This window comes from Sycon ciliatum, chromosome 3, assembly GCF_964019385.1.
Source record: "Sycon ciliatum chromosome 3, ocSycCili1.1, whole genome shotgun sequence".
Classification (NCBI taxonomy): Eukaryota; Metazoa; Porifera; class Calcarea; order Leucosolenida; family Sycettidae; genus Sycon; species Sycon ciliatum.
In genome coordinates, this window is record NC_088645.1 from 42,001,440 (window position 1) to 42,016,056 (window position 14,617).

General features: G+C 50.2%; 1 protein-coding gene and 2 long non-coding RNA genes across 4 annotated transcripts in view; 1 reads left to right on the top strand and 2 right to left on the bottom strand.

Annotated features, from left to right (window-relative positions):
* Positions 1–3,994: 3,994 nt before the first annotated feature.
* Positions 3,995–5,030, top strand: LOC135812279 (uncharacterized). The gene is made up of 2 exons (XR_010552776.1): positions 3,995–4,158; positions 4,642–5,030. It is a non-coding gene; the product is annotated as an uncharacterized LOC135812279 (long non-coding RNA).
* LOC135812280 (uncharacterized) lies at positions 4,233–5,679 on the bottom strand. The gene is made up of 2 exons (XR_010552777.1): positions 5,539–5,679; positions 4,233–4,847 (listed from the first exon to the last, which is right to left on the bottom strand). It is a non-coding gene; the product is annotated as an uncharacterized LOC135812280 (long non-coding RNA).
* A 5,760-nt stretch (positions 5,680–11,439) lies between these two features.
* Positions 11,440–14,617, bottom strand: part of LOC135812267 (uncharacterized) — a 4,307-nt gene continuing 1,129 nt past the window's right edge. The window contains exon 2 of one of the 2 annotated variants that reach the window (XM_065325632.1): positions 11,440–12,491. In XM_065325632.1, coding sequence (XP_065181704.1) covers positions 11,860–12,491 — 632 coding nt within the window. In that variant the 3' untranslated portion in view covers positions 11,440–11,859. Of the gene's footprint in view, positions 12,840–14,617 lie in introns of both variants that reach the window. The other variant, XM_065325631.1, reaches the window with a different exon arrangement.

Sequence of the window (14,617 nt, forward strand, 5' to 3'; positions counted from 1 at the left end):
CGGACAACTCCCGACACATCAACATCTCCTGGCACAACAAAAGGCACAGTAGTTAATTAAAATTCGTACTATTATTACAAACATATTTGGATGAGACCTGACCGGTTTCTGCACATAGAGTGCTTCATCAGAGGAATGAAAATGTTGTCTCTGACTATAGCTTATATACACAGCAAAAGAAATCAACAGATGCAGTAAAAGATGCGATAGATGCAATGCAGTTGCAATCATAGGGGTGACTGGCAACAAATGCAGTAAAAGGTGCAATAGGTGCAATGCAGTTGCAACCATAGAGGTGTCTAGCGACAAATGCTGTTGAGAGCGAAAAAAGCGCAATGCTGCTATAGAGTTATACTGTAGAGTTCATAAACCGCGGAGTTAAGTTGTATAATCCAGGAAAGGTGCGTGAACTGCAGGTAAGGTTAAAAGCGAAAAGTTGTATTTTTGGTTGGTGCCAGAAATTTCTGGCACCAACCAGTAATTGTTTCACATGACGTAGATCTACGTTTCGCCGTATGGCTCGTGACGGCTCATCAGGTGTGCAAATTTAAAACTCGGATGTTGAGCCAATAATCAGTTTTGATCAGGTTTTTGGAAACCTTGGTCGATAGGCTCTGGCCTTTCGGGTATAAATACAAACACAGACAAGTGAGAGGGAGGATGGTGTGCTACGAGTCAGGGCTAGGCGGGAAGATGTTACATGACTTTGTACATGTACATGTGATTGTACATGTATGTTTTCAGACTTGGAGCTCCAGGTACATATACAGGTACATGTACATGATTGTAGTACATTGTACATTGTACATGCATGCAGCATCTGGTACTCTGATGGCATGAAAAAAATAGCGCTGGCCCCACAAAGTACTTAAAGGGGAAGTATACCCTAAAATCAAATTTTCACCAGTTGTAGTCTTCGGGGTGCTGAGTCGAATGGTCTTGGTCCGAGGAAGCTGAGACGCTCCCTTCCTACTTGAATCCCAATCGAACTCACGCACTTCCACCGAAACTGGGTGACTGCGCCCTACTAGATGGGGATTTGTATGCAAAATCTCACTAAAAGCGCCATTTCGTTCTTATAAAAGCACGGATGACCGCGATTGGCCCATATGTTGTAGTCTTTTGGACGCTGAGTCGACTGGTTTTGGTCCGAAAAGGCTGCGATGTAGCGTTCCTCCTTTATTCCCAATCGAACATGGTTGAAGAAGCGGTCACGTGCTCCTGCGTACACCAGTCACCTGGTCACCGTGCCTGCAGGGTACAACTTACTAGCCTGTTTGACCTTTTTTGGGTGCACTCCTGTCACTCGAGTTGAACTCGAGTTGAACCTTGGTGTGAAAGTTGTCGCCTGCTGGCGCGGTGACCAGGTGATTTGGGCACCCAGGAGCACGTGACCGCGTGTTCAACCATGTTCGATTGGGAATAAAGGAGGAACGCTGCATCGCAGCCTTTTCGGACCAAAACCAGTCGACTCAGCGTCCAAAAGACTACAACATATGGGCCAATCGCGGTCATCCGTGCTTTTATAAGAACGAAATGGCGCTTTTAGTGAGATTTTGCATACAAATCCCCATCTAGTAGGGCGCAGTCACCCAGTTTCGGTGGAAGTGCGCGAGTTCGATTGGGATTCAAGTAGGAAGGGAGCGTCGCAGCTTCCTCGGACCAAGACCATTCGACTCAGCACCCCGAAGACTACAACTGGTGAAAATTTGATTTTAGGGTATACTTCCCCTTTAAAGTGCCTGCAGGGTACAACTTACTAGCCTGTTTGACCTTTTTTGGGTGCAGTCCTGTCACTCGAGTTGAACTCGAGTTGAACCTTGGTGTGAAAGTTGTCACCTGCTGGCGTGGTGACCAGGTGATTTGGGTACCCAGGACCACGTGACCGCTTCTTCAACCATGTTCGATTGGGAATAAAGGAGGAACGCCGCATCGCAGCCTTTTCGGACCAAAACCAGTCGACTCAGCGTCCAAAAGACTACAACATATGGGCCAATCGCGGTCATCCGTGCTTTTATAAGAACGAAATGGCGCTTTTAGTGACATTTTGCATACAAATCCCCATCTAGTAGGGCGCAGTCACCCAGTTTCGGTGGAAGTGCGCGAGTTCGATTGGGATTCAAGTAGGAAGGGAGCGTCTCAGCTTCCTCGGACCACGACCATTCGACTCAGCACCCCGAAGACTACAACTGGTGAAATTTTAATTTTTGCCTTAACTTCCCCTTTAACACACGCACCCACACACATCCAGTACATGTAAATAAAAAATGTCAATGTAAGGTTTTCAACTGATTTGCGCCCTCGAATCGCTCCTCCTCCTCCGTCTCGGCAGCATACAGCCTTCGTGTGAAAGTCAAGAAGCGGGCGTAGATCTACGGACAACGCTTGATGTGGAGCACGCCTCGTTTGTGCCGGCAGTGTTCTCTACGTCCGGTGGTATGACTCAAGCAAGTGCGCATCAGCTCTACAGAAAAGGATTGTTGCATTGCTAGCGGAGAAGCATTCAATCGTCCGGTGTTGTCTCAGCGTAGTGCTACCAGTAATGCTGGCAAGTGCGTGTTTGTGTGGTAGCCGAACCATGTTTTCTGCCCATGCCCCTAGCGTGTCGCCTACAGCCATAGTCGCTGCCGAGAGATCCATCGTGGCTGATTAAAGGGGAAGTTAAGGCAAAAATTAAAATTTCACCAGTTGTAGTCTTCGGGGTGCTGAGTCGAATGGTCTTGGTCCGAGGAAACTGAGACGCTCCCTTCCTACTTGAATCCCAATCGAACTCGCGCACTTCCACCGAAACTGGGTGACTGCGCCCTACTAGATGGGGATTTGTATGCAAAATGTCACTAAAAGCCCCATTTCGTTCTTATAAAAGCACGGATGACCGCGAATGGCCCATATGTTGTAGTCTTTTGGACGCTGAGTCGATTGGTTTTGGTCCGAAAAGGCTGCGATGCAGCGTTCCTCCTTTATTCCCAATCGAACATGGTTGAACAAGTGGTCACGTGCTCCTGGGTGCCCAAATCACCTGGTCACCACGCCAGCAGGCGACAACTTTCACACCAAGGTTCAACTCGAGTTCAACTCGAGTGACAGGACTGCACCCAAAAAAGGTCAAACAGGCTAGTAAGTTGTACCCTGCAGGCACGGTGACCAGGTGACTGGCGTACGCAGGAGCACTTGACCGCTTGTTCAACCATGTTCGATTGGGAATAAAGGCGGAACGCTGCATCGCAGCCTTTTCGGACCAAAACCAGTCGACTCAGCGTCCAAAAGACTACAACATATGGGCCAATCGCGGTCATCCGTGCTTTTATAAGAACGAAATGGCGCTTTTAGTGACATTTTGCATACAAAATCCCCATCTAGTAGGGCGCAGTCACCCAGTTTCGGTGGAAGTGCGCGAGTTCGATTGGGATTCAAGTAGGAAGGGAGCGTCTCAGCTTCCTCGGACCACGACCATTCGACTCAGCACCCCGAAGACTACAACTGGTGAAATTTTAATTTTTGCCTTAACTTCCCCTTTAATATTAGAGATGTTAATTAAAGGGGAAGTTAAAGGGAAACTGAACGCCAAAAATAAGTATGGCTTATCCGAAGGAGAATTGGGCACTGATTCCGATGAGCTATGTCTCGAGCCGATCAGAGAAGAGGAACTGTGTCAAATTTCATAAATAACACCTCCCATATTTGGAAATTGGCCTTGATGACGTGCGTACTGCTTAGCTGTCACCATGCTGTGTATCACTGTATGTGCAGCAGTGTAATTGAATGGAAGAAAACAATAATACTTTGGTGTTTTGCAGCTCTGTTTCGTTCCCTGACGGTAACCAAATCTAGATGTAGGAATCTGTTGAGCAGGAGAGTGACACATATCTTCCCGAAGGCTGTCCAGGCTGCAGTGGTGATGAAAAAGACACGATCATCACCCCGAGATCGATCGTAGCGAATTGGAAAACTCATGGTGAATTTGCTTCCACTCCAAGGCAATGTCGAGGTATGAAGGGTGCTTGTACTGTCTTCCAAAGTGAAGAGGAGATGAACATGGCTTTGCATAGCTGATGTTCTATGCCAACTTACCTACTCTTGCTGGTACCGTAGTGGCATATTGCAAATTTCGTGGACGAACAACTCTAGTCACTAGTGGCTAGTGAGCAACACTAACAGGTGAGACTTTTCAATTCGACAAAAATTGTTTTTGTTTGAGAATTGACAGTGGCAGTCATTAGACTCAGTAGGTGTCTCTCTGCTGCTTCTTTCCCTTCATCGGTAGGGTTGTGCTTGAAGTAAAAATAAATAGAAAATGTGGAACAAAAATCTGATCATGTAATTCGAATTTGAACTTCAAAGTATGTGTACATCAAATCACAAAAATGACTGTCAAGGTGGTGCTGTGCATTGAAAAAGACTGGGAGCTGGCAGCAATGGAAAGGGTAGAAACGAAACCAGTAATGCAGAGTATTCATAAGGTAGAGGGAGATGAAAACGGGAGAGGAGTAGTGAGCACTTCAGTTTGAAGTAGTGTCAATAGACAGCATCGTGTTGCATACGTTGTGAATATTGTGTGAATCTAATAATTGTCACGAAATTGATATCCAAAATTATTATCCCCTGAGTAGTATTATGGTGTTCTCCTGTGTTTACATGCAGAGCCTTGACGTTGCTGGACGAGCGACAATATAAATTACATAAACATGTAGCTCGTGATGTGGGATGACTGCCGTATCGCATTGCCAACGCAAACCCATCCTGTGTCAGTGCAGCCATCCAGCAACTTGAACTCCCCGGACCAGATGCCGCTGCAGCTGAACACCATGCCGATGGAAAGCCAGGAGTTGATAGCGAAGCATTCTGGTCTGCACAGTACAAGGCAAAGAACAATTATGAATTATAATGCATTGTAATCTTTCCCACACTTCTTTGTAAAAACAAACAAACAGTGCCATTATCACAAAACTTGATCAAGCATCTTGATGGAGGTATTTTCCATTGTGCTGGCTCAGCATCTGCACCAGGAAGACCATGTACACTTACACGTATCTTGTGTGTGTGTGTTCGTGCGTGTGTGTTTGTGTATCTGTATGTGCACACGTGTGTGTGGGGGGGGGGCACGCACATGTGTATGGGTAGGAGTGTGTGTGTGGGGGGGGGGGGGGGGGCGGTACACGCACATGTGTATGGATGTGCGCGCTGCATGCGTGTGTCTGTGGGATGGGGTGGGGGTGCACGCACATGTGTGCATGTGTGTGCGCAATACAGCATGTGTGTATGTGTTCGTTGAACACAGGGTGTACTCCTGATTACATAAACTTCGTGATCATTGTGATTTCATGTGCTTTGAAGTTAAACTTCGCAATACATGTACTGATGCTTGATTAGATTTATGTTCCACATGTTCTATTTATTATTTTACTTCAAGCACTTGTACTATTCAAGCACAACCCTACGAATGAAGGGAAAGAAGCAGCAAAGACACCTACTGAGTCTAATGACTGCCACTGTCAGTTCTCAAACAAAAACAATTTTTGTCGAATTGAAAAATCTCACCTGTTAGTGTTGCTCACTAGCCACTAGTGACTAGAGTTGTTCGTCCACGAAATTTGCAATATGCCACTACGGTGCCAGCAAGAGCAGGTAAGTTGGCATAGAACAGCTATGCAAAGCCATGTTCATCTCCTCTTCACTTTGGAAGGCAGTACAAGCACCCTTCATACCTCGACATTGCCTTGGAGTGGAAGCAAATTCACCATGAGTTTTCCAATTCGCTACGATCGATCTCGGGGTGATGATCGTGTCTTCTTCATCACCACTGCAGCCTGGACAGCCTTCGGGAAGACATGTGTCACTCTCCTGCTCAACAGATTCCTACATCTAGATTTGGTTACCGTCAGGGAACGAAACAGAGCTGCAAAACACCAAAGTAATTGTTTTCTTCCATTCAATTACACTGCTGAACATGCACAGCATGGTGACAGCTAAGCAGTACGCACGTCATCAAGGCCAATTTCCAAATATGGGAGGTGTTATTTATGAAATTTGACACAGTTCCTCTTCTCTGATCGGCTCGAGACATAGCTCATCGGAATCAGTGCCCAATTCTCCTTCGGATAAGCCATACTTATTTTTGGCGTTCAGTTTCCCTTTAAGGCAAACAAAATTTCACCAGTTGTAGTCTTCGGGGTGCTGAGTCGAATGGTCGTGGTCCGAGGAAGCTGAGACGCTCCCTTCCTACTTGAATCCCAATCAAACTCGCGCACTTCCACCGAAACTGGGTGACTGCTTCTAGGGGCTCCTGTAAGAAGACCATAGGTCTGTGGGAAACACCCTAGTAAAATAAATGAAATAATAATAATAATAATAATAATAATAATAATAACTGCGCCCTACTACATGTAGATGGGGATTTGTACGCAAAATGTCACTAAAAGCGCCATTTCGTTCTTATAAAAGCACGGATGACCGCGATTGGTCCATATGTTGTAGTCTTTTGGACGCTGAATCGACTGGTTTTGGTCCGAAAAGGCTGCGATGCAGCGTTCCTCCTTTATTCCCAATCGAACATGGTTGAAGAAGCGGTCACGTGGTCCTGGGTGCCCAAGTCACCTGGTCACCGCGCCAGCAGGTGACAACTTTCACACCAAGGTTCAACTCGAGTTCAACTCCAGTGATAGGACTGCACCCAAAAAAGGTCAAACAGGCTAGTAAGTTGTACCCTGCAGGCACGGTGACCAGGTGACTGGTGTACGCAGGAGCACGTGACCGCTTGTTCAACCATGTTCGATTGGGAATAAAGGAGGAACGGCGCATCGCAGCCTTTTCGGACCAAAACCAGTCGACTCAGCGTCCAAAAGACTACAAAATATGGGCCAATCGCGGTCATCCGTGCTTTTATAAGAACGAAATGGCGCTTTTAGTGAGATTTTGCATACAAATCCCCATCTAGTAGGGCGCAGTCACCCAGTTTCGGTGGAAGTGCGCGAGTTCGATTGGGATTCAAGTAGGAAGGGAGCGTCTCAGCTTCCTCGGACCACGACCATTCGACTCAGCACCCCGAAGACTACAACTGGTGAAATTTTGATTTTTGCCTTAACTTCCCCTTTAAGGGGGCACATCACCCAAAAATTTCATATGGCATTCAATTGACCGTAACTTTGGTGTTTCTCAGTGGATTTGAGTGAAATTTTGACCACACACTCCTGCCACTATGCTGGCCCTCAGGACATGATTTACAAGTTCTTGCGCCTCACTGACAGGCTTTCCAGGCCGGAAAAACTCAAATTTCCGGCATAGTGCTACGGTGTGCGAGCCACCCAAGAGCCAAACAAATGCATTTACATTTTTTTCACATTTTCGGGCCCATTCTGTCCATGCGCGGGACCCAAACCTAAAACAAGTCCAGAAGCAGCCATGGGTGGTGGGGTAGGGCCCCTCAACGTGGCCCTGGAATCTGTCACAACGGAACGAGTGGGCGTTCTTTCACGGACTCCCACAGACCCAAGTCAATTTTTGAATTTTTTTAGGTTTAGCACGTGCTACGAGGTCGTACCTTTGATACAACATCCAGTGCTGGGACCTCCACAGCAAGCCATTTCCACAGCGCTGCACACCAAATCCAGGATGCCCTCAGAAACCGGCAAAGATTGCCACTCACGTTTCACTACTGCCTAGTACTGAATCCTACCTGACTTCTTGACACGACTCAAACTTGCCAAAGTCACTAAATCAACGTCAACTACAATAATCAAGCCACATATCTGCAACGTCACGAGGGTGCTGGCAAAAGTCCTGCTGCACGGCGGCGGGCTTCGCCCGCCGCCGTGCAGCCCAATACGTGGTTTTTTAACGTGATTTTTTGGACTTTTTTGGACTTGGGGCAAAATTCTGCACACTTTCGCGTGTTTCCATAATACGACAAGTTGCGCACGGTCTGCTCACATTCAAATACAGTGCTGCCAACAAATGACAGCATGCAACAAAAAAATCTTTCCTTGCAAGGGCACATTTTCGGCCATAACTCTTGAACGGCTGGTCAGATAGGGACACAGTTTTCAGAGAATTTGCAGCTATTCATGCTCTTTCAACTGACGTAGCACTCAATATGAATTTACAAATTCGATTTTTCAGCGAATTTTTGGGTGATGTGCCCCCTTAAGATGCACGTCATTTCCGACGTGACGTGCAATTTCACGTCAAATTTGGCGTAAAACTCCAAATTTTGTCGTCCGCTGCAGGTAACTCGCGTTGTTTTTCGACGCGCATGCCCAATAACGCGAGCATCCCGGTTTTCATGAATTTTCATTTCCCCGTGTTGTGTTTTTATGTTTTCTGAGCAGCTTTGTATCGTATTGCACAAGACATGTCTAACAGACTGTGCTGCACAGACCGTGCTTTGTATCGTATTGCACAAGACATGTCTAACAGACTGTGATTCAATCACAGACCGTGCATAGTTGTACAATGTCATGTAGATCTCAGTGTAAAATGCAGGCTCTGGCAGACCATCTGCCACTCTGGTCCGTGACAAACCGTCACAGTACGGTGAATCCTGTCTAAGACGACCGCTCAAGGGACCTTCAAATGTGGTCTCTGTAACCAGGTGGTCTCCTTATCCATACAACTTGACTGGAAACAGCATTATTTTGATCCTGGCTGCAGTGGTCTTCTGTGACAGGTGGTCGCCTTATTCGAGTGATCGCCTTGACAGGCTGTACTGTATTCTTCTTATCGTATTACTGTATGAGTTCAGCACAGGTGGTTTCTAACACTACATCACCATCGAACACAGTACAATGCATAGCACGAGTATGTGCAGTCCATTCATTCTACATATACACGTACCCATCAGTCTAGGCATTGGCGGATAATGCTCGAATAGGTGGCAGATTCTGCTCGAAAAGCAGTGAAATTGGCAGAACCATACAAACCTTATGGCTTGCAATTCCTCGAATTCTGCTCCATTTCCTTATCCACATACCAAACATGCATGAAACTTACCAGAAAAAGTACCGAATTCTGCCAATTTTTCTGCCGGCATTATCCGCAGATGCCCACCCATCACAGCCATACATGTAGATCCTGTTCCGCGAGGTTCTCTAACTAGTCTAAGTCTTGTTTCCTTGTGATATGGGAGGAGCTCAAGCAGAGTGTTCGTCTGTGACAAACACTGAGTCTCTCGCTCGTGTACATGTACAGGTTGTACTGAAGGCGGTTTTAGCGCTGGTTAGTTCCTGCTAACCGTTCAACCAATCTAGGAGTATATCTTCTGTAGGTATGTGCAATGTGTGTGATTAAAAAAAATTAAAAAAAAACGTGTATGCACTGTGACTGCAATTGGGTCACTGTAACTGGCACACTTCGTAGGTCGAACGTAAAGGACACGACTTTCAAATTGTGCTCGTTCCATTCCGGTGGGAGTGATTGAGTTGAAGGTTCGCCCTTCAGGCAACAGCCAGAGCATTCCTTCGTGCTCTCAAACAGAACTACATGTATTATCGTCGGTCAAGACGTAACAGGCATAAGGAATGTGTGCGTGTATTTGTCTTCGAAGCTACAGTTATGTTTCTTCCATTTCGGCGTTCTCCTTTTATTGGGTCCGACGTGCAATCACCGTGCAGCTTTGCAGGCAGTCTGGGCTCTCAAAGCACCCATGCACTTTGATCAGGGGGCACGAACACGATAATTATTCTTGTAGGTAAAGATAGATTTTGGGTGACAGTTCCTCCAAAGGGTTACCATACAATGTAATCGCATACTTGCCTTCTCTTCCCTCTCCATTCTCCCCCCCCCCCCCTCCCCTCCCTGTCAACATGTTCCTGTAGTCTTGTAAAAATACATTAACCCCTGCACCCGTCAACATGCAAGCACCTCAAGTGCACCCGCACGCACAGCTTGGGGACTCGTGCACTCATGCAGCCAGACACAAGCGCACACATGCACGCACACGCCACTGGTGTACCCATTCTCTGACACGCAGACACCCGCGCAACGTACCGCTCACTATGGCGTGCACAAACGTACAATAGACACATTGGGTTGGGGGTTGCCATGATTTCTTTTGGACAATTCAAATATTCAAGAATATGCTCTTTGATAATAATTGATTGAGTAAAGAGGCATGCCTGAAACTAGCATCCGCCCGCCAAGGGCGCCCAAATGGCCACCGCGGCCCGCCGCGGGCTAAACTAGCATACTGCCCACCGAGGGCGCCCAAATGGCTAAACTAGCCTACTGCCCACCGAGGGCGCGCAAATGGCCGCCGAGGCCAGCAAACCGCCCGCCGAGGGCTAAACTAGCATACTGCCCACCGAGGGCGCACACATGGCCGCCGAGGCCAGCAAACCACCCGCCGAGGGGTAAACTAGTATACTGCCCACCGAGGGCGCTCAAATGGCCGCCGCGGCCAGCAAACCGCCCGTCGAGGGCTAAACCAGCAGACAACCCATCGAGGGTGCGCAAATTGCCACCGAGGCAAGCAAACTGCCCACCGTGGGCCGATATCATCTTGCCCGCCGAGGGCACACAAACGGCCACCGAGGCCAGCCAATCGCCCACCGAGGGCTCACACGACTGCCTGGCATCAGGCGTCACAACATACAGACATAATAGGAGGCCCGTTTGCCCCCCCCCCCAACCGGAGAAACAAAATGCCCCTTCAAAAGGGGTGGGAGGGAGGGAAAAAACTTTGACTTCACACAGAAACTGCAACTGCAAAGAATGCTCCTTCGCACAAAGACAGCTCAGCAAAACACGTCTCCAAATAATTAGACGCCGGATCCACGATTGTCCATAAAATTTTGCCAGGCCATACACGGCGCACACAGCTTAATCACGAGGTGGTCACATGACACGCACTCGCAGCACTCCACCACCAGCATGCGTGTGCATGGGCTAACTAGGCTTTGCTGCGCAAAGCCCACATTTAACCCCTGCACCCGTCAACATGCAAGCACCTCAAGTGCACCCGCACGCACAGCTTGGGGACTCGTGCACTCATGCAGCCAGACACAAGCGCACACATGCACGCACACGCCACTGGTGTACCCATTCTCTGACACGCAGACACCCGCGCAACGTACCGCTCACTATGGCGTGCACAAACGTACAATAGACACATTGGGTTGGGGGTTGCCATGATTTCTTTTGGACAATTCAAATATTCAAGAATATGCTCTTTGATAATAATTGATTGAGTAAAGAGGCATGCCTGAAACTAGCATCCGCCCGCCAAGGGCGCCCAAATGGCCACCGCGGCCCGCCGCGGGCTAAACTAGCATACTGCCCACCGAGGGCGCCCAAATGGCTAAACTAGCCTACTGCCCACCGAGGGCGCGCAAATGGCCGCCGAGGCCAGCAAACCGCCCGCCGAGGGCTAAACTAGCATACTGCCCACCGAGGGCGCACACATGGCCGCCGAGGCCAGCAAACCACCCGCCGAGGGGTAAACTAGTATACTGCCCACCGAGGGCGCTCAAATGGCCGCCGCGGCCAGCAAACCGCCCGTCGAGGGCTAAACCAGCAGACAACCCATCGAGGGTGCGCAAATTGCCACCGAGGCAAGCAAACTGCCCACCGTGGGCCGATATCATCTTGCCCGCCGAGGGCACACAAACGGCCACCGAGGCCAGCCAATCGCCCACCGAGGGCTCACACGACTGCCTGGCATCAGGCGTCACAACATACAGACATAATAGGAGGCCCGTTTGCCCCAAAAAAGATAGTAGTCCTAGAAACCATGGCATCCCGATCCCCGCAACCCACAACGAGCTAGCTTTGTGACCACAGCGGCAGGTGCCGCGAATTCCTCACATTAATACCGCGCCCGTGCAGGCATATACACACTAGTTATCATGGCGAGCGCCGCTCAATAACTTACAAGCTAGGCATCCCGGCTGCCTGCCGCACATAACGTTCGCATGCAGAGCTTCTCCAGCGGCCCGCCCGCTTTACTTGCCATTCACTTGCCCCACGCTGAGCCATGAGTGAAGCGCCACCGATACGCATGGAGTGAGAGCTGACCTCGTTCGTCCTCAGGGCTAGCCGCAGAATCTTGGTCAGTTCCTCCCTGGTCAGAAACCGGCCAGACGCAAACACAAACACTGGCTCCGTCGCCTCTCTCTGACCCGCAAGGTCCAGATAGGCGGTCAGGGCACGCACAGGGCAGAAGTCGTCGCGGGTCTCGCGCAGCTGTACTTGGCCGCCGTCACCCAGCTGGGCTGTCTTCGTCACCCGCAAGCGGACGACTGCCGATGATGCCTGGACGCTGATCTGCTGCCAGGTTAGCGTGCGCGTGCTATCAACTCTTGTTGCATGCGGTGCCAGGAACTCACTCGCCCGCAGGAGGCCGTGGAACGCTGTCAAGACACTGGCCCAGATCATTGCGCGGTCCGACTCGCTGTAGTTGGACCGGAGTAGGAAATGCTGTAAGTCGGCCAGATCTTGCCCAGTGAGACCTCTCCGCGTCGTGGTTGCGGGACCCTGCCTCCTCTCAAGGCCCTTGAGAACTGCAGAAAGACGGACGGACTGCATACAAGTCACAGGAACACGCTTGCACAGCAAATGATACCGTACCGCTGACAAATACACACGCACAGTCGCCACACACCTCGTACGAGACAGCTCGGTAGCAAATAATACGATATCCTCCTTAGAGGGTGCAAGGGGATTGACAATATGTTTAACGCAATAATCATTGAAGGCATCAATGCCAGTGGAGAACGTTCTCGCTGAGCGTTCTGACACTGAACCTGCTACAAGGGCATCAGCCTCGAGGCCTAGAGCAGCACGGTCGGGCAGGGGCATGGCACTGGCGAAGCAGCCGCCGTTGGCGCCAGTTGACGGAAGCGGGTCAGCTGCAAGCGAGAAAGAGCATCAGCAATGCCGTTATTAGTACCAGCAATATGGCGGATATACAATATGAAATTGTGCCTAGCGGCAACAGCTAACATAAAACGGATCAACGCCATGGCCTGCTTGTTCCTACATGAACCATTCTTCCAAGCTCTAACTACCGCCTCGTTATCGCAATGAAACAGCAGCTTCTTCCCTGCCCAGCACGGACCCCAAATGCAGCAAGCTAGGGCAATGGGAACCATTTCTCTAACCATAATAACGCTTAGCTGAGGAGATTCAAACTCCTCCGGCCACTTCCCAAAAAACCAGTCGCCCTGGAAGTAGCCCCCGTAGCCCTCGCCGGAGGCATCTGTGAACAACTGGAGGTCAGGAGAACGGGACCAGGCCTGGTCGTGGAAGAATGACTTCCCATTCCAGTCGGCCGCAAAGCGATGCCACCAGGCGATGTCGAGGCGCGCTTCCTCATCGATCGGGATCCGGGCAGACATGGAGGAAGCCGTTGTGCTGAGGTCAATGAGGCGCCGAATGAACGTGCGGCCCGGGGGGACCACCTTGGCGGCGAAGGACAGCGTGCCTATGAGGGACAGGAGCTCACGCTTGGAGCAGTCGGTGCGCTGGAGCCAAGTTGCCAGAGCTGCGTGGAGGGCGGACAACTTGTCCTGGGGGAGCCGAGTCGCCTGCTCCACACTGTCAACTTCGATCCCCAGCACAGTCATCACAGTCGTTGGAGGGACGACCTTGTCCTGGCCGGTAGCCACTGGAACGCCCAAGTTCTCAAACACGGTTAGCAGCGTCGCTTGTTGAATGGCTGCGGTAGATGACGATGGAGAGGGGCTAGGCGGGGCGACGCCGATGTAGTCGTCCAGATAATGCTCGAGGTCGGCCAGGGAATAGTTGTGCCGGAGTATCCAACATAGCGCATCTGCCAGCAGGTTGAAGAGAGCCGGGGAAGACCGCAGCCCGAATGGCAGGACCTTGTCGAAGTAATACTGCCCGTCCCACACCATGCCTAGGAGGGGCCAATCGTGTGGGTGGACGGGGATGTTTCGGAACGCGTGGCGGATATCCACCTTGTACATTAGCGCGCCCTTGCCGTGACGGATCACGTGCCCCACGACGACGTCCACAGTAATGTACTCGAGGCTGTACAGGTCTTCGGGAATGCCATCGTTGATACTAGCGCCAGCCGGCGCGGACAGATGCACTATCAGGCGGTGGCCACCTGACTTCTTCGGAATGACACCGATGCCAGCCGAGCGGAAGTTGGCGAACGGGGGTTGCCGAAACGGACCGGCCGTATGACCAAGCTGAACCTCTTTAGCGAGGTAAGCTGAAACAATCTCAGGGGAAACAAATGCCGAAGCAAGATTCTCACAAAGCAAAGAATGACGGGGACCGTCATAGCCAACTCTAAAACCATAGCGTAAACCATCTAACAAATGGGCAACAAATGCAGGATCAGGGTGTGCGAGCAATTCAATTTCCAATGCCTGCAGAACAATTGGAGTGTGAGGGGTGTGCGTGGGTAAGGCAGGGTGTGTATGTGCGTGCGAATCAGACACGAATGCATTAAAAACAACAGGAGTGTGAGGTGTGTGCGTGGATAAAGCAGGATACGGACTAGCCGGGGCCTCACTGGCCGGCGCGAGCCCCGCACCGGGTGGCGACGTGGTCGGGAGCTCCGCAGGAGCTGCAGACGTGGCGATACCTACAGTTCCGAAAATTGCACCGGCCCTTGTTGTGCAGCTCGCACGCTGGCTGGGTCGTGCCGGGCTTG